Source organism: Cyanistes caeruleus, chromosome 2 (genome assembly GCF_971803275.1).
Source record: "Cyanistes caeruleus chromosome 2, bCyaCae1.hap1.1, whole genome shotgun sequence".
Lineage (NCBI taxonomy): Eukaryota > Metazoa > Chordata > Aves > Passeriformes > Paridae > Cyanistes > Cyanistes caeruleus.
In genome coordinates, this window is record NC_141702.1 from 105,032,637 (window position 1) to 105,051,030 (window position 18,394).

Here is an 18,394-nt window from a genome sequence, read left to right on the forward strand (position 1 = left end):
CCTAGTTATGGTTCACAGGTTAAGATCAGAGGATAGATGGCTACCACTTGTAAGACATTTTATCAGGCAAATTAATTAACAAATAACAAAAAAATCACTTTTCTTAAGAGAAACAGACATGACTGCACCATCAGAGGCTACATCTCTGTTGAAAAATTGAAATCCTGCATCTTGAATGATCATTATTAAACACTTGGGGTAAAAGCAACATTTCTACTAAACAACCTACATTTTTATTCTGGAGATTACTATACAGTGCTCTTTTCTCAGGAATTTGTTTAGCCAGCCTGCTTGACAGAAAGAAGTTGTGGAGCTTCAAGGAATGTTTGTTTTTATTACATTTAATTTATACCCAAGTAAATATGAAAAACTAAAAAAAAGACTTATTTTGGGTTTTGTATCTAACCTACAACAAGCTATATGAATAGATTCAGTCTGGTATTTCCCCAAATAAATCTGTCACAGTACTTGGGACCCCACAATCTACATGCTAATATAGAAGGCATTTTAGCAGTGCATTACAGATGCTAATCCTGAAGTAAATAAATTAAAGCCTCCTTTTCCTGCCCATCATACACAGTTCACCTTGTGCTCAAGTTGGAAATAAAAATTCATGTGAAAAATGCTCATTTTTCTCCCAACTAGTTCATTTCCTTAGTCTTATACAGCTGTACAAACTCCTGTTCTGGCATGAAGATCAAGGAGGAGGCCACTGGAAGGACAGGACTATTTTTTCCCCACAGCATTATCAAATTGCATTGGCTTACATGTTCTTCCATTCAACTAGGCCAAAAATATCTCTAATTATTTCAATTAATATTTTCTTTCAGTCAGGAAAAGTTAAGAGTTTACAATTCAATGGCTTAATAGCTGTCATAAAGATGACAACAGCTTTCTTGCCTGACAGACTAGAAAGTCCCTTAAGCTGCAAATACCTAATTAAATTGCTTTTGAAGTGCAACAGTGAAATAAATCTGCTACCATCTGATATTTCTTTAGAGGCTACGGCAAAATAAAACAAAGCTTTGTAAGATACATGAATTCACAAGTTTCTCACAGGCAGCACCTCAAAGCTCTCATTAAATGCACAAAGGAGTATATGAGTAAAGAAGACATATTAGCTGAGCCTCTTAAGCTAGAGAAAGACACAAAAGAAATTAAAAGCTTTTTGCACAGCCCTACACTGAGGGAACAGAGGAAACACACTGAAAAGCAGCCAGACCTGATTGAGCAGATGGCAGCAGGAAAAGGTGAGATTTTGTGAAGTAGGACAACGTAAGCTGTTGGAACTTGAAATCAACGGAGACATTTCAAAATTAATACAAGAAAGAGTGTTTATGGCACAGAGGAAAGCAGACCAAACACTACACAACCTGTGCACGTAGCCAGGGCATCTTTTATTCTGCAGGACCAGAGACAAGAACACCATCTGTATTCTGCCAAAGCAAAGCAGGCAGGGAAACAACCCATGCTGTCAGGTAGGTGGCACAAGGACCCAAAGGCTACAATGCAGATGCTGACCCAACTCCATAAAGAATGAATTTATATGTCCACAGGAGTGCCAACACCTCCAGTGGAAGTGTGCACATCCTCACAGTGCAGGGTTTTCACCTGGCTCTAGAAATGTAGCACATGACACGGCACTGAACCACGCAATGTCAAGAGAACACGTTCTGCACCCACTGCCACCTCCAGAGGCTGCCAGCTCAGGTGAAAAAGCTTCCCAGCTAGCTAACATCACACACATACACCACCCCTGGAAAGGCAAAGGGAAAGGAAAAGGCTGGAAAGTATTTCAAAGGAAGTAAAAAGGCATCCCCACACCATCCTCATAACGACTTCTGTTGTAAGCAATATCAAAACTGCCTGAAGTATTAACAATGCCCAACACATACTTTCCACCAAGATTCATCTGGAAAGTCCTGGTGCAGTGGAATGGGAGGCCTTCCAAAAGAGCAGTAACTTTCCTGTATTAGGAAAAGAGCTTAAAAGCAGAAACTATTAAAGAAATTACATGAAAGAAAAGAGAATTTTTCTGTTCACAGCACTGCCAAACAACCACGGAGCACAGTTTAGCACAGCAGAGACTATCATACTTACTATCTGCCAGCCATACGTTCTTCCAACTGAATTATATCTGAAAACGAAAACACAGAAATATCAGGGGAAAAAGTCAAAGACTCATCAGATGCACACACCCTTTTGCTGACAAAACTGAACAGCAACTACAGATTTCTTGATATCCACACATTATACAGGAATGCACGGTAGCTCTGCATATACACATGAAAAAAGTTCCATAACAGAGGACCCAACTTTTTCATGTACTTTAGTTTGTAACTTGTGTTAAAGCACAAAGCTTTTCTGCAAGTGCTGTAAGAACTTCCAAATCCTAAAGCACTTCAAGCCACAACATACAGTTGCTCTCGACTTTGATAGCTGAACCTGCCACAAATGTGATGCTATTTTTGACAACTATGTATAATGGACTCTTTATCATGTACTTAGATTTGCTCAAGAAAAATAAAGTTCAGAGAACAAGTTTCTTGCATATACACCGCCTGCCCACGCCAGAACATACAGCACGAGTGGTAGACATGCTATACACATGTAGGTAGAACCATAATTTGGATGGTTTGCAGGGCCCTCTTTCAACATGGCAGTGTTTTCACAGATTCAATGAATTGTCAGGGCTGGAAGGGACCTCTGGAAATCATCCAGTCCAACCCCTGCCAAGGCAGGGTCACCTGCAGCAGGTGACACAGGAATGTGTCCAGGTGGCGTTTGAACGTCTCCAGGGATGGAGAGTCCTTAACTTCCCTGGGCAGCTGTGCCAGTGCTCTGCCACCTTCAATGTAAAGAAATTCTTCCTCATGCTGAGGTGGAACTTCTTGTGTTTTAGTTTACAGACATTGCTCCTCGTCCTGACACTGGGCACCACTGAAAAGAGTCTGGTATCATCCCCCTGGCACTCTGAGATATTTACATGCATTGATAAGACCCCGTCTGTCTTCTCTTCTCCGCACTACAAAGGCCCAGCTCCCACAGTCTCTCCTCATAAGAAAGATGCTCCATACCCGCATCTTTGTGACCTCCACCGGCCAAGCGCTTTGACAAGCTGGAAGTTCCAGGGAGCGCAGGTCCCGCACTCTCCGGGCAGATTCTCCCTGGCCACCTCCCCAGCTCCGCTCTCTCTCACGGGGAGGGACCAGAGCAGACCCTCCCGGAGCCGCGGTGACACCGCCCGGGCCGTGCCCGTCCCCCCGGCCCGTGTGCCGCAGCCGGGCGGGGGGGGGGCCAGGCCGGCCGCGGCCCGCCCGCTGCGCCGGTCCCTGCGCCGCCACGGCGGCCCCCACTACGCGCCGAGGGAGGATGGAGAGCGCCGGAAGAGCCCCGGGAAACGCCGGAAGAGCCCCGGGAAACGCCGGAAGAGCCCCGGGAAGCGGCATCCCTGCCCCAGCCCTACCTGCTCTCGGCCGAGCGCAGCGCCCGCCGCCCGGGCCTCCCGCGCCAGCCCGCAGCCCAGAGAGCCGAGCGAGGCTCAGGCTCCGCCCATCGCGGGTAAACCACGCCCCTTCCTACGCCTCCGGCCAATGGGCGGGCTCCGTCCCGCAGGCCACGCCCCCCGCGGCGGGAAGGGGCGCGGGCCGCGCGCACCTGCGGGATGCGGGGATGGGAGCGGGCGGCGGCGGGAGCGGGCGGCGGTGGGAGCGGCGGTGGGAGCGAGCGCACAGCCTGACACGGTTCAGCACTCGGTTCGGCCGTCGGGACTGCTGGTTGTCTCAGTAGCCAGGTGGAGGAACGAAAGGAGCGGCTCCCAAGAAGGGTTTTCAAAGCGTGCTCGTCCCATGGTGTAAAATCTAATGAGGAGCTAAATCCAGAGACTGGCGCTCTCCGGGAAACGCCTACTGTAGTAAACCCAGCCTCGTATTTGAGCCCAGGCTGCATGAAGGGAATTTGACCTGGATAAAACCTCAGCCAAGTCCAGCTATATTTTTATGCTCTACGTGGGTCACTATTAAATAAACATAACTGGTGTTTACAGTCAGGCTTTTGGTGTTGTTTTTCCAGTGATGATATTAAAAGGGATGGGGGCAGGACGAATAATAGTAATGGTAAGTAGAAATTCCCTCAAGTGAAGTGCTGGAAAGGTCAAGAGTTGCAAATTCTCTCGGCTCCCAGAGACTCCGAAACTGAAAGAAGGAGAGCATTGAATTGCAGTTGTGAAAGTAAACGTGGTAACAGATGGCTACGAAAAAGGAAATTCTTCCACTTCTTAGAATGTTCCATACCTTGGAAAAGGCAAAGAAAAAATGTTCCAGGAAAATGCAGGCCACTACTTTGATCTCAAAGCTACTTAGGTTCAAACTCTATAAAAAGTCAATCATGAAAGCAAGATCAAGTGTGAGTTTTGTACTGGCAGTTGATGTTTGCCTTTTTTGAGATGCTTGGTGCTCTGGGCAAAGAAATGTTTTATTGCTGATGCTGAATAACAGACTTTAGTGTAGAGCCTGGAATGGAGTTATTAGCAGTTCTGGAGAAGACTAGAATTTAGGGGAGCTTCGTTGAAGACAAAGCACAGGCACAGGGGGAAACAGTGTTAAGTAGTGTTAAATGCAAAGTCCTGAGCTGAGGGAGGCTACCGATGACATCCTGGGATATTATCCTTGGAACTAGTCTTCATTTTATATTTTCCTTTAATTAAAAATAAATAAATAAATAAAAAAAACAGCAAACCAATAAGATAAAAAAAAGCAAAAAGGAAAGAATTGCTGTTAGAAAGGAATGAACTGGTGTAAGAGTGAGGTATGGGATCATTGTATGGAAGTGACTGAGGTACCGAACAATGCAAGACAGCTACACAAGGAACATCCTTACCAAAATGAAGCAATGGCACAAAAATCAAACACTTATCTTAGGATGTGTAAATGGAGAGTTGTGGCAGGGAAGTGAAGTGTTCGTGCCAGCAGGTCTGGCCATCGCCTTGAGGGATCACATTTCGGTGCGAGCTGCCCTCTTCAGTGAGCAGCAATTAATCCAGTGTGTCCAGAGAGAGTTTGTCAGCACAGCCAAGGAAAAGAGCAGTCTCTTTTAGGGGGTAACCAGAGCATGGCTTGTTTGATGCAGCAGAATGAAAGCGGAGACAAAGGATGTAGTTGCCATCTGCCATAAACCACAGAAAATGGGGTGTGAATTCAAAGGTGGAGTTGCATATGAGGACAAAACTCTGTGTGATTATTTTTTATGCTAGAAAATGAAAGCGAGGACCTAACGAATCATCTCAGGTTCTAGAATGTCCTTCTGATCAGGCCAGCAATGGCAGAACCCCAAACATCTTAGCTCAAAGTGAGTCCTGAGTGCTGCAGCTACAGAGGAGACTGGATGTCACTGCCGGACAAAACCCCTTGCCTGTCTGGACTTCTACCTCTGGACCTTGTAATGGAAATTTTCAAAGAATACATGTTTAAACCACTTTCTGTACCCTAGCACATTGTCTTTTTCAGTCAGTCCTACAAGCCAGGATGTGAGTGAAAATAAAAAGCCTGTTCAGCCTATCCTGTCTGACTCATTTGATGCTGCCATGGGCAGCAAGGCTGCTGAGCACCTGGAGAACTCAAAACAATGGGCTGCACCAGCTCTGGCCACCTTGGGAGGAAGACGGGGAAACAATGCTTGTGAACAGCAAGCCAGTTTCAACTGAAATATTATTTCAGTTCTTGTTTCTCCTTTGGGCAGAAATAGAGCATTACTAACCCGTTCATCCCCACAGATTTACATAGCAGAGGAAAGCAATCATTAAAATGGCTTAGGAAGACATTGCAGCTTCAAGTCGAGCCACTCTGGAGCAAGGCTTAGGGCAGCAGGGAGGCTCTGACAGTGAGTGTGCACACAAACTGTGGTTGGAGACACGCCCTGAGAGAAAGCCAGGAGGAGGAATCCTGTGTTTACCTCAGTTTTTAGGTAAGAGAGCTCATTGGGAAGTGGAAAAGACATAAGGCTAAATATCTGCACTCTTTTCTATAGGATCTTGGGATATTTTTCTGGAATACAAATTCATGGACCTCACTTCTAGATCCAAAATCATTACTATTGCCTTCCATTAGAAAGTGCTGAAGCCCTTGCCAGCCAGTTAAATTGCCAGTCCCTCACCTGAAAGGAACTCACCTTGAAATTGCTCCACAACCACAAACCTGCTTTCACTCCTGTGAACTAATGTAACTGTTGCCAAGGCCAGTGAAGCCCTCTCCTTTTAATTTTCTAGATTTGCATAGCTCTGGAAATCTATGCTTAAAACTTAAAGCTGTTTCACACTGTTCTTTGTCCTAACTCTTGTCTTTTGGCAGTCACTGTCTTACCCACTGAGCCCAGCAGTGAATGCCTTGGTTGGGGCAGATTCCAAGCACCTAAAATACTGATGGAATGCCTAGCAAAGAGAAACTGTGACTAACTGACCAGAACACACTTTCCAGAAATAACAGAGAAATGTAAATACATCTCACAAAACTCCTGCTGACACTAATCATACAACTCTTCTTGGCCCCTTTGGGTCACCTGAGTGTACCAACAGCCCTGTGCAGACAAACCCCTCAAAATTACTGTCTTTATTCTTCTACATGTATTTCTTCCTTCATCAATTCCTTTATAAAGTAATTTTGCTGGAGAGGGAAACCAGTTTCCTAGATGTTTCCAGCAACTTTTTTTTCCTTGTCCTTCTGCTGTTTAAAAAATCCAGATGTTTTTGCAAAACAGTTTTTTGAAAGCATTGGGGTCACATTTATTGCCTCATGCAATCAGACTGAACCACTTTACTCAGAAGTTAGAATAATAAAAAATAATAATAAAAAAAAATTTAAAAAGCCAATTCTGAGAAGTTTATCACTGGCCCAGAATCAAGATGAATTTTGTCTTTCACTTGCATCATCACCACTAGTAAAGGCTCTGTAAAGACTCACTGATTCTATTCAATTATTTGCAACTACATTTCCTTCAAACCATGATATTTCTATTATTTACTATTGTCAACAGGTCTCCACAGGGGAAACAAAATGAAGCTTCACATGTATTTCTGCTAGTGATTACAGAAAGGAGAGAACCTACACTCTATCCCAAATTAGTATCAGCTCTGCAGGAAAAGCTGAAAAAAAAGAGACTATTTCTTATTTACTTAATGCTATCTAGGCCAACAATATGAACAGCTCCTTGGTCATGTTCAATTTGTTCACACAAAACAAGAAACAGGGCATTTCTTTGACAGTAAAATAGCTCTTTAAAATTATCATCACTCAAGTTCTCCACAATTCCTCAGTGAGCTCTCTACCACAAATACAAACCTTAGATTTTTAAGACTTGGCATAATCATTTATGTGCATTGCCTATTTTATCCTCTCTTTTGTTTTATGATCATGAGATAAAGTATTTTCCTTATAATTTTTCATGACATAAAGTATTGGGATTTTTCTGAAGTGCCTCAGAAGTACAAAGGAATATATACCTACTTGGTAATAAGAGTATTGCTAAGAAAAATACAGCTACATGAGTGTTTGGAAACAGGCACATCAAAGATCTCACAGAAGCTAATAAAATAGTCGTATTGCATATACATGCAGACAGCAATGAAAGCTAGGATAAAACAGAGCCCTTGTTAAAACACATTTTATATGAGTCTGGATCTAGTGATAAATAAATAATAAAATGTGTATTGGTTTCCTATTAGTATTTAAAATAACAAATGACTGCATAATTCATAATCATGAACCAGGATTTTGCATTTTTAACAGTACATTTATTTCCTGGAAGAGGTTAATGCATGGTGTGAAAATCAGCAGAACAAAAATTCGAACAAAAGTAACATGACAAATCAAAGGCAAAGGGAAGAAAAATAACTTCCTAAATATGATGACCAACTCACAAAGAGTTAATTGCTCAAATTCCCAGTGTGAACAATGTTGTTGGAGCTGCTTTTTGGAAAAAAGACACCAGAGATTTCATAGCACAAATACTTGGGGGGTACATAGAGATGTCTCTCAAGTCTGTAAGCAGAAGAGGGGTATCTATTTGCTTGTTCTCCTGCATTTTCCTAGACTAACTGAGGAGGGCTACAGCATCCTGACCATTAGCATCACCAGGATGGATCAGCTGCCTCAATCTGCTCCACTTCTCCACTTTGAACACTTCAGATACATGCCTGGAAGGGAATACAAAAAGTGTTGGGACAGTTCTGTAGAAAACACGTTGTGGTGAGACACTGAAGCAGCCAGAGCCTGAGCTAAATGACTGGCCAGAAGCAGAGCCAGGAGGTTATTACCTGATGCTTCCCAGAAAAGCCTTGTGGGAAATTACTCTGTCATCATGTATATTAAGTATGTGTTCCTGAAAAATTATTTTGGATAAAGCACATGGAGTTTGAAAAATCTTCCTGGGAATCACTGTAGTGCATTCTTCCCTGTAAAATAAGGTAATTTTGCTGTCTCTGCTGAAAAGATAAAAATATTTGAATAGGGCTACAGAGAATAACAACTTCCCACGCAGATTGCAGTCCAGCCCTGAGGAATCAGTCATGTAAGAAGTTACTTAAAGTCTGAGAATGTTTCATAGGCTTGGCACCATGTAAAGATTTTTGGGAATTGGGCACGATACACATGACCACACAGGTGGAAATTTCTAGAGAGAAGCTGTAGACTTCTAGTCGGCTTTGGAGCTGGCCACCGTTTTCTGGAACCCCTGCAACACCAAGCAAAGGCTGCTTTCAGTATAAAAGTTGTGTCTGGAAATTAAAAAACAAATCCATTTAGGCCAGTCTGACTAGTGAAGAGGGAAGTTGGGGGTAGTTGCCATCCACATGCCACCTTTCATAATAAATAAATACGTGGAAAAGACAAGTATCTTCTGCCTCATCCAATTTCTACTTTGGCTTTCCTAGTTTCTCTTTCAGGCTATTATTATACCATCCTGACCTTAGAAGTGATTCAAACAACAGATTTTTATTTCCCTTCCCTTTTCTGTTTCAGATATGGGTCTATATTTTTTTAATATATTAGTTGGGGTTTTTTTTCGTGGAGTTTTAGCCCATAAACCCGTGCATTTAAGAGAACTAAGCCATGAAAGGCAAATGAAAAAGAAATTAAGGTAAGCAAGTCACTTTTGTGAGTTCAGATTTTATCCCAAGATACTGAGACAAAGGAAAAAAATTAACTTTCATTTAACTTTTAATTTTAATTTGAAAATAAACATCCACTAGATGTTTTGATGTTGGATAAACATCCACTAAACGTTGGATCCACTAGATTCTATGCAAAACTTATTTTACTGACTCACTTAATTCAAATACTGTTGTTGTGCAGTTAGGATTTTCAGGTTGGGAAACTATCCAGAAGCGGAAAAAATAATTTTCAAGAATGATCATCTGAGAGGAAGGAAAAAAAAACCAAAATCTTTTTTGGAACTCTTAGAAGGAAAAAGCTTGTCATGAGCAGCTTGTCACTCCCAAGTAGGGGAAAATTTTGAAGACTCTCAAGGCAGAAGTCTTAAGGAGCATTTCTGGCCCATTTGATTTCCTGTCTTTTACTCTCCAGCGGGTACATCCATGGTCAAGGTCACCTTTCTCACAGTTAAGGAGTATCTAATGATGCCATGTTCAAATAGTCTCCCTCCAAAAAGGCTTCAAAATACAGCCTCTTCCTTTGGATCTCTCCATTCAATTGCATGTTATGTTTTTGCAACAAGGGAAAAAAGCAGGGACAGGTACCAAGTCCTTCTGCCCCAAAAATATGCAGAAAAAAAAATCTGCCTTTATAAATACAACACTGTTGCTGACTGGCTGGAGCCTGCTTACCCTAATGAGCTTAAAATCTTATTTGCAGAGGACATCTGTCACGGCAGAAATGAGGTACGCAAGTGATTTTAATCCATTAGCTCTAAATCCAGCCGAGCTCACTCTCACACTCCTTTTTTTGAATCAAAGAAGAAAACCCAAGTGGGATGTACAATGGAACAGGGAACAACTTCAACAGCAGATCCTGCGCAATAAGCACATGGGTTTTGAAGGTGAACAGCAAAGGAAACTGACAACAAAACTGGGATCATTCTGGAAAACTCCTGAGAAACAGGCCAGCCCGCAGCTCAGGATGACACAGTGAGTTTGATTTTTACTTGTGTTTTCCCTAGTTCTTCTGTATTTTTGATCAAAAATAAAGACGAAGAAAAGATGGGCTGCACACCTTCTCACAGTGAGACTGCTGGTACTGCTGCAAGAAGTGGTCTTAAGGCTTTGAATAAACCCAAAAGTGTTTTGCCTATTGATTCAAGAGATAAAGGAATCCCTCTACTGGTTAAAGGTTCATCTTGCTACAATATTGATGAATATGGGATTCATAGGAAGGACTACCTGGAAGAAGAGGAGGAGGATAGACTGTCAGAGCTGGACAAAAATGATGATTCACAGTTATTTTCCAAGGCTCATTCAGATTCTCAGATTTCCAGGGAAGACAGGAAAATTGAGAGGACAGCCACAGATGCTGAAGCTGTTATGTCTGAACTGATTGAGTCTCAAAAGCACATCACCGAGTCCATAGAGATCAGAAAGCAAACCTCCTGCGAATCAGAAGCATCGGCTTTCATCTGGGATGACAAGAATGAAAGCAATGCAAAGCAAATCCCAAAGAAAGGAAAGAAGAAGAAAACCCATAAGCTGGCAAAGCAAGGTCAGCCCAACAAAAGTAAGGAAAAGTCCATTCTGGCCCTGTCTGAGACAGAGGAGAAGGTGGACTTCCCAGAACTGCTTGTCAAGGCTCACCAGAGTGCATATGCCTACTTACATCCCAACCTCTCCAAGTATGAAACTATTCTGCACATGGCCAACCAGGCCACCCAAACTCAGCTCTTCCTACAGCAGATGATCAGCTTCCTTGTGCTTCGCTTCGATGAAATCAACCAGCTCTTGGAGGAAATTGCCAATGATGGGGAAAATCTTCTCAAAGATGTAGGTGGGAATCTGGCATGGCCAGCAGAAAAGGACAATTTGAAGGAGCACCCTGATCTTCTGCAGCAGCTGCTGCAATACACAGTCAACAAAATGCAGGTGGTGAGTGGGATGCTGGCCTCCCTCACGTCCAACGCCCTGCAGGAGACGTGCAGCTACCTACAGTCTGCTGCAAGCAACTTGGAAGGCAAACTGAAAGCAAAGCAAAGCTTCGATGAGCACCTGCTACGGACAGTAAAGCTGCTCGAAGCCTCAACTGTGGGACCCTCTAAGTCCCACGGTGATGACAGGACTCTCTGTTCTGAGGACAGTGGCATTGGTGTGGACAATGAGTCCCTCAAAGAGTTCAGTGCTCTGGGCCAGCATGGAGGACATCCAAGTGACTCCTGTGCGCACGGACATCCATCCCGAAAGCATGCCGGTGCAGCGGAGCGTCTGAAAGGTGGGACAGCATCAGTGGGCACAGCTGCATCTCATGGCTGTGCTCTTGAAAGGCGTTTTAAAGACGTGTTTCATTCGTCCATGCAAAGTAGGGAAGCGACTTCTTGTCAGGGTGGAGTAGCAGAAGGCACTTCTACCATGCCCCAGTACGCAAACTTGAGCAAAAGCCATTCCTACAACTCCTTGCAGTCTGATTCTACTCAGGAAGGTGAACATTTCAAAATCTGCGAATCAACAGATTTTCCTTCTGATGAGGATGAGGATGATGATGATGAAGAAGAGAGCACGCTGGGGGAGGATGATGACAGCACAAGTTTATCAGAAATGGGGAAGGATGCTCTGCCAAGGTCCCTGTCTTCACCTGCACTCACTGATAACATTCAAAGGCAGTCCATCAAAAGGACAGAGAATGCAGACACAGAAGAAATCATTTTGAAGATGAAAGATGCCATCAGTGAAAAAATCAAGTTCGTCCCAGCTAAATCCAGGCATAGAGAATGGATAGAGGATGAGAGTGGAAGAGCAGTCCTTGCAAAAAGGCCCAGTACAGCAACAGGCAGACAGAGAAGGTTTGGGAAACAGCGACGCTCCAGGTCAGAGGAGTCCCTCAGAAGCCAGGCAGAGGACCCAACACTCCTAGAACTTCAGAGGACTCAAAAGGAGCTCAGCAAAAGGCTGGAAATGTTGTATGGAAAGGATATAGCTAACAACCTGGAGCTTTGGAAATCAAGAATAGCACCTTCTTTGCAGGACAAGCAAATTACATCTAGGTCCTCCCGCAAGCTGAAGGCAGGCCTCTCAAAGAATTTCAGCATCCTGCCTAACCAGGATAAAGTCCCTTTGTTCACATCTGATCAAAATCCTGTCCTTCCACTGAATGACAAGAGGGTCAAGAAGCCTGTAAGAGCTACTGTGCCTACCCAGGAGACATCAGGAGGCGAAGAAAATGAGCCTCCTGGAGCACAAATGTGGAGTGGCAGCAGCTGTACTCCTCGGCAGTCTGTCAAAAAACTGATTGAAACCTTCAGTCCTACTGATGATCTTGCAAAAGCCACACCTCTAAGATCCTTAGGACCAATAAAGTGCATCCGAAAATTTGGACTTCCAGCCATGCCACCCACCGCTCCCTTTCAGAGAGGCCTGGCACCTTTAAATCTTAAGCATCGTATTTCACCAGTAGAAGACACAAACACCAATGATGTTTCTTCTAGCTTTCCAAATGCCTTTCTTCCTGCACCACCTGCAGAATTAAGCAAGAAGGACACAAAGGAAGAGACTGATGAAGACACAGAGAACCTGCCACCACCACCACCTGAAATGTTAATGGACACTTCTTCTGAAAATTTATCCGAGCCTGAAGATACTGCAAGAATAGAAGGAAATTGTTCAGAAGATGCCAAAAAGACCGCCAAACCAGAATTGCATACTGCTAAGAGATCACAAGTTTCCCCAAAAATGAAAGCCTCCCTTCAGTCCATCGACTTACTGCCAAGCAAAAATATCAGCAGCCCCAGTGCTGTGACTAATAAAGGTCTAAGGAATACCAGGCCAGGGGATGAGAAGCCTCACAGGTACTCTCTGGAGCTGAACCCCACCAGTGTGCGCATCCCTAGCCAGGAGGAGATATTAGCAACCCAGAGGAAAGAAGCTGCGGATTTATACAAGCAAACCCATAAAATTATTCCTCTTCGAAATCCCAGTGGGGTTTCAGACCCACACAGCAACAGCTCAGAGAGCAAGGTGCCCAGCCCAGCTGGGCATTCAGTGCCATGTCAGAAGCACGGCTCTCCTGATCCGCTACGGAGCAATGAAAAAGGCTCACTGTTTGCCAGGAGGGTCTCCCCAACAAGAACTCCTCCTTCTTCACCAACTGAGAAGCGGCTTTTCAGCCCCCCAGCGCATCACAGACATTCTCTGCAGGCTTTTAGCAACACACAGCCAAGCTCACCCACCATGCAGAGGAAACCCAGTCCCCCCTCTAGCCCCAGGATGCCCAGCCCACCTTTGCAGAAGAAGCTGCCCTCTCCGCCACCACAGCGAAAACCACTCAGCCCTCCTGTGGGGCACAAGCAAAGCTCACCAGCAGCCCAGCGGCTGGTGGGCTCCCCCTCTCCATTCCCCACCACCCCCTCCCCACCAGCCTCCCCATCTCGCTCCTACAAGGGACCAAGAGCTGGGCTGGATGCTGGGGAAGAGCACCAGCTCTCCTCCTCCAAGAGAGGCAGCAATGTCCGTTCCATATTTTGCCCGGCCACCTCTTCCTTATTCGAAGCTAGACCTCCAGTGGTACCCAACAAATGCACTGCTGAGGTGAGCAGCCAGCCTGAAGCTGCATCACATTCCCAAAAGAGCAGTCTGCTGTTCCGGCAGCCCGGAGACCGGACCAGGAAGCTGTCCCTGAGCACCACCAATCCTCAGCCGTTCGTCAGGAGAAGTTTCTCTGACCGCCGACCAGGGGTCCAGCCTCATCTTCCAGCTCCTCTAACAGCTGGCAGTGAACCCACACTTAACCAAGCAAGGTAAGGAACTTCATGCCAGAGAAGCAGACCTATAGTGCCGTGTTGGCTTTCTAAACTTCTGATGGGAATGTAATGTTGTTGAGAGGTTTCCCAGAAAAGTGCCCTGTTTGTGTGCAGAAAAGATGGCTGGGTAAAGACAGCACTGTATGATCACTGTTGGTCCCTTCCAACTGAAATAATCTGTTCTGTTTTCTTGCCTCAGATTTCAGTAGACTACCAGTCTGAACAAAAGGAAGAGTTAACTTTCCATGGCTTGCTCAAGCCTTACCCTTACACAAAACCTGTGACAGGCACCCTGGGGAAAACTCAGTATTGGTTTCATGGCACAGAACTCCCCTTATTTCTGTGGGGACTAGTGGCATCCACTTTCAATCCTAAAAGCTTTGAAGTAGCCCTGAGGTTATAAACATAAATATTTATGAGAAGATAGTCTTGAGCCAAGAGGAGGGGTGTTGTTCTATTATCAGCTTCTAATTCAGTATAAATTGTTCATCTGAAATCTGTGGGAGAATGTTTCAAGTCAGCTGCCAAGAATGAGAGACAGGTAATGTGTAGGCAAGGATCTGTGTGGCCATAATTATAGACTGGAATTTTGAGCTTCTTGTGCACACTCTCAGACCTAGGTGCTGATGCCAAGTCTGCTAGGTCCAAGCCCAGTTTTCAAAGTGGAAAAGCATCCTGTGGCTACTGGAGAGTCCTTGCTCTGAAAAAAAAAATCAAAACATCAACACATGCCAGTTCCATGCTTGCAAAAAGTGGTGGCCTCTTATTAAAAAAATGGGCTTAGTTTTAAATTTTGTCTATCACCTAAGAAAAAAAAATCATAAAACCAGCCAGGAAATAGAAGTATCTGGGAATACTCAAAGATGTGTAACAGCCTGGAAGTACAGTGTTGTTATTCTAGTTTCTTAGCATCTTAGCATGTGTAAGTCAATTAAGCTTTAAGCTTCTCCGGTGACCTTTCCACACATGAGCAGTATTTATTTTTGCTCTTGCCCCAGAAGAGCTGCAGTCACATGACTCATTCCCATGGGGAGGGATAGGGATTGCAAGATCAACCCCAGCAGGATGAAATGGCACTTGTAGGTGCACAAGCACGCAGGGCATTGTGAGCACAGGAATTGTCATGGTCACTGAGGACAGATGTCCAGGCATTTCTAGCCCAAAGACAGAATAAGGACTGAGTATCCCATGCTGGCAGTAGAGGAACATGTTGAACAAAACATGTAAAAAACACTGGGAAAAGAAAACCATTTTGCATTCCCAGTTCTAATATTGCATTGTAGTCTGACATTTGAATATTTCCTAAAATTTCTGTGCAGTGTTGCTGGGTTTTCTGGTTTTTTATGTCCTGTGTGAAGTTAGCTTTGTCTACTCTGGTGCCTTCCAGCAGAAATAAATGTTTTCAAAAGAGATTTTATGTAAAACCTTACAAGACAAAAGCCCTGGCAGTTTTATGGATGCATTTTAAAATCAGTCTATTATAAATTGCTAGCTAATTTATACTTCAATGGGATGTATTATTTTTCTATCATAGTCTGTCAGACTATAGTGAGTAATATAAAAAAAAAACCTGTAAATAAAATCATCCCTTTCATGAAAAAAGTCATATATTCTAGCATCATGATCTACAAGTATTTCGGAAGAACGAAATATATCCTGGCTCAAATTCAGCTTATCATTTATCCCAGTGAACATCAACAGTACTACTAGTCAGTTATGCCAAATTTATATCAACTAAGCAAAAGGCAAATTTAGGCCATTAATTACCACACACACTGATTTAAGATGCAATACACAACTATGTGTTTTCTTACAGCCAAAATAAACTGCCTAGAGTAATTTTATGGACCTTGCACTGAATGGCCTAAAATGAACACCGCAGCCAATGTGCCAATGGGCAAAGAAGGACCATTCTAGGAATGAACTCTTTTAGGGAAAAAACTCTGAGAGCTCTTCACATCACTGCAGGTCCTCTCCTCCTGCTCAGGACTGGGGTGGGTGACACAGCTGTGAGCACCACATCACCTTGTGCAGATGCTGAGCCCCGCACTTTTAGCAGGTGCCCTAATAGGCAAAGCACCACACTCTGATCCATCTATCTCCCCCAAGTTCATGAAACAGCCAGGACTTTCTTTGCTTTGTAATTCATCCAGCTGACAGAGGAAAATCTCTAAATGTCTAAACCTAAATCTCCTCATTCCAGCGATGTTTGCATCAGGTCTCAAATTCACAAGCCATTATCACACAGCTGTCAGTCTCCTTTCCTTCATTCTGTCCCTTGCTTTGCTGCTTCTTTCCAAATACAGCAATGCCTTTTTTTGGCCTGTGTGGTGTTTTCCTGTGTTATTTTTCTGTGTTATTAGCAGCTTCATTAGTAGAAGGGACAGGACACCGAGTCAAACCTGAGACACTATCTTTTATAGGTAAAACATTCTGAAGACCAGTGAGTTGTCCAGTTTCTCCCTTGCTCACAGACTCAGGGATGTAAGAGATACATCCCCCCACTTTTCCCATACCAAATTAAAATATCCGCTTGCTGAGAAGTGGGTTGCCAAAGATAATCTGGCAAAGCTTGTACAAGCAAAAAGAGGCAGCTGAGTTGCCTCTCCCACACACCCCCTTTTAACAGAGACACACACTAAAAAGAGGCAACTTCCATCTTGTTTTGCACGCTGGCATTGATGGGCATTAAATGTCAGCATGGGGCACAGATTCGTGTGTCACCTGCACACTCGTTGCTCTCCTGGAAGGCAAAACCCACTCTTTTTTCCAAGCATGTCTTCTGCCCATCCCATGTTGTAAGGAGTATCAGGACTTAAAACATTAGTAGCCCTAACTAGGGCTGGAGCTGGAGCTTTTGCATTTAGTCTTAGGGTACCTGACAAGAACTTCAGTTCTCAAGTCAGTTCAGCTGGTTCCTATTTGAACAGCCCGTGACTTGGATAGACTGAGATAACTTGGCTGGTTTCTGAGACTGGTCATTTGACAGCAATCAGCACTTTATGGCATTTCAGTAAGGCACAACATGTACAGTTGGTCTGCTCATAGAAATTCTGTTAATCTGTAACACAGTTTCTGTGTGTGCACCTTAACAAAATAGTATTTCATTGAGACTGTTCCTCTTCCAAGTGGTAGAGCAGAGAGAGAAGACAAAATGCTATTGTCTTTAACATACTGTTCAATGAGCAGTTGAGAATGGATCAAAGCAAGTAGCCCAAATAAGCCCTCCTGCAACTGGGGGATATTTGAATCTGGATTAGTTTCATGACTGGACATGTATCACAAATCTCTTCATTTAGCAGTTCATATCATTAAAGTCCCAGCAGTTAAGAGTAGGAACATAACACCTTGTCTGTAGTTGAAAGCTAATTCAGTTTAGCAGTTTTATATACTTGAAATACAGTAATGATTCCCAGATAGCTCTGAAATATTTCCCCATGTTGAGCTTAAACCACATGAATTAGCTGCAGCAGCACAGGGCACACTTCACACACTTCAGCAGGAAGGCACAGGGCGTGAGATACCTATGACTAGATCCACTGCTATGATCAGTCTTGATACATAAAGTCCCTGTACCCCTAGGGAGTGCCAGAGCAACCTCCAGAACACCATTTACACTTTCTGTGTCTAAGTGGTCCTGTCACCAGAGTGAGAGTAGAAGATTTATAATGCCAGAATTCCCCTCATTCCCAGTCATGCTGGTGTGCTCAGAAATCACTGTTACCAGGCTAAGCAGATGCACATCAGAGGCAAGACCTTTCCTTTCCTTCAGCAGTCTGAAACAAAACTTTTCACTCAAATCTTCCCCTATCTGCAAGGAAACACAGTCTCACACTGATCCTCTGTTAAACATACAAAATGTTTTCTTCCCAAGAGAGGTCTAGGAGGGAAGAGTACAGTGCATTTAGCATGACAAGAGTAAAATGTGGACGGTGCACATAAGGAGCGTGTGTTCAGGAGGTGGCAGGGAATGACGGGGTATCGTGCAGCATTTCTGCTTTGTGGGTTAACGTGGTCTAATCAGTGCTGTTTTAAAAAGTCACGATTCATTAGCCTCTTAAGCATCTTTCCTTCTGCAGCTTGGAGAAGAGCCTTAGAAAAGCAGGTGACTCTTGGAGCAGCTCTGGCGTTCCTGAAAACAAAGAGTCCAACAGATCTGCATCCCACCCCGAGCTCTACGTCGTGGGCCAGGGGCTGCAGAGGGACTGACAGCAGAAGCACCCCCAGAGGCACAAGAAAGGCCAGAGGCCCTGGAGGGAGGAAACAGCCTTACCCAAGTCTCCAAAACACAGCTTCACCTTCTCTTGCAAGGAAACTATATGATGGCATTGCATCAAAAGCCCCAAACTGGGCTCCACAATCTAATGAAATACCCGCCGGCTTCTTCTCCTTTCATTCCATGGTTTTGCTCAGAGATGTGCATAGAGCAAAAGAAACACTTTGTTGCTGGGTG

The 18,394-nt window shown here is 44.1% G+C and overlaps 2 protein-coding genes across 3 annotated transcripts in view; one reads left to right on the plus strand and one right to left on the minus strand.

Annotated features, from left to right (window-relative positions):
* Nucleotides 1–3,595, minus strand: part of CLIP4 (CAP-Gly domain containing linker protein family member 4) — a 30,297-nt gene extending 26,702 nt beyond the window's left edge. For both annotated transcript variants that reach the window (XM_086871404.1, XM_086871399.1), the window contains exons 1-2: nt 3,467–3,595; nt 2,101–2,137 (exon numbers count right to left, since the gene is read on the minus strand). The gene's annotated coding sequence lies outside the window, so the exon portion shown is untranslated. The remainder of the gene's footprint in view (nt 1–2,100; nt 2,138–3,466) is intronic.
* A 6,609-nt stretch (nt 3,596–10,204) lies between these two features.
* On the plus strand, nt 10,205–18,150 carry PCARE (photoreceptor cilium actin regulator). Its single transcript, XM_023923371.2, has 2 exons — nt 10,205–13,938; nt 18,021–18,150. Exons 1-2 carry the CDS (start codon nt 10,205–10,207, stop codon nt 18,148–18,150), a joined length of 3,864 nt encoding a protein of 1,287 aa, XP_023779139.2.
* Nucleotides 18,151–18,394: the final 244 nt, after the last annotated feature.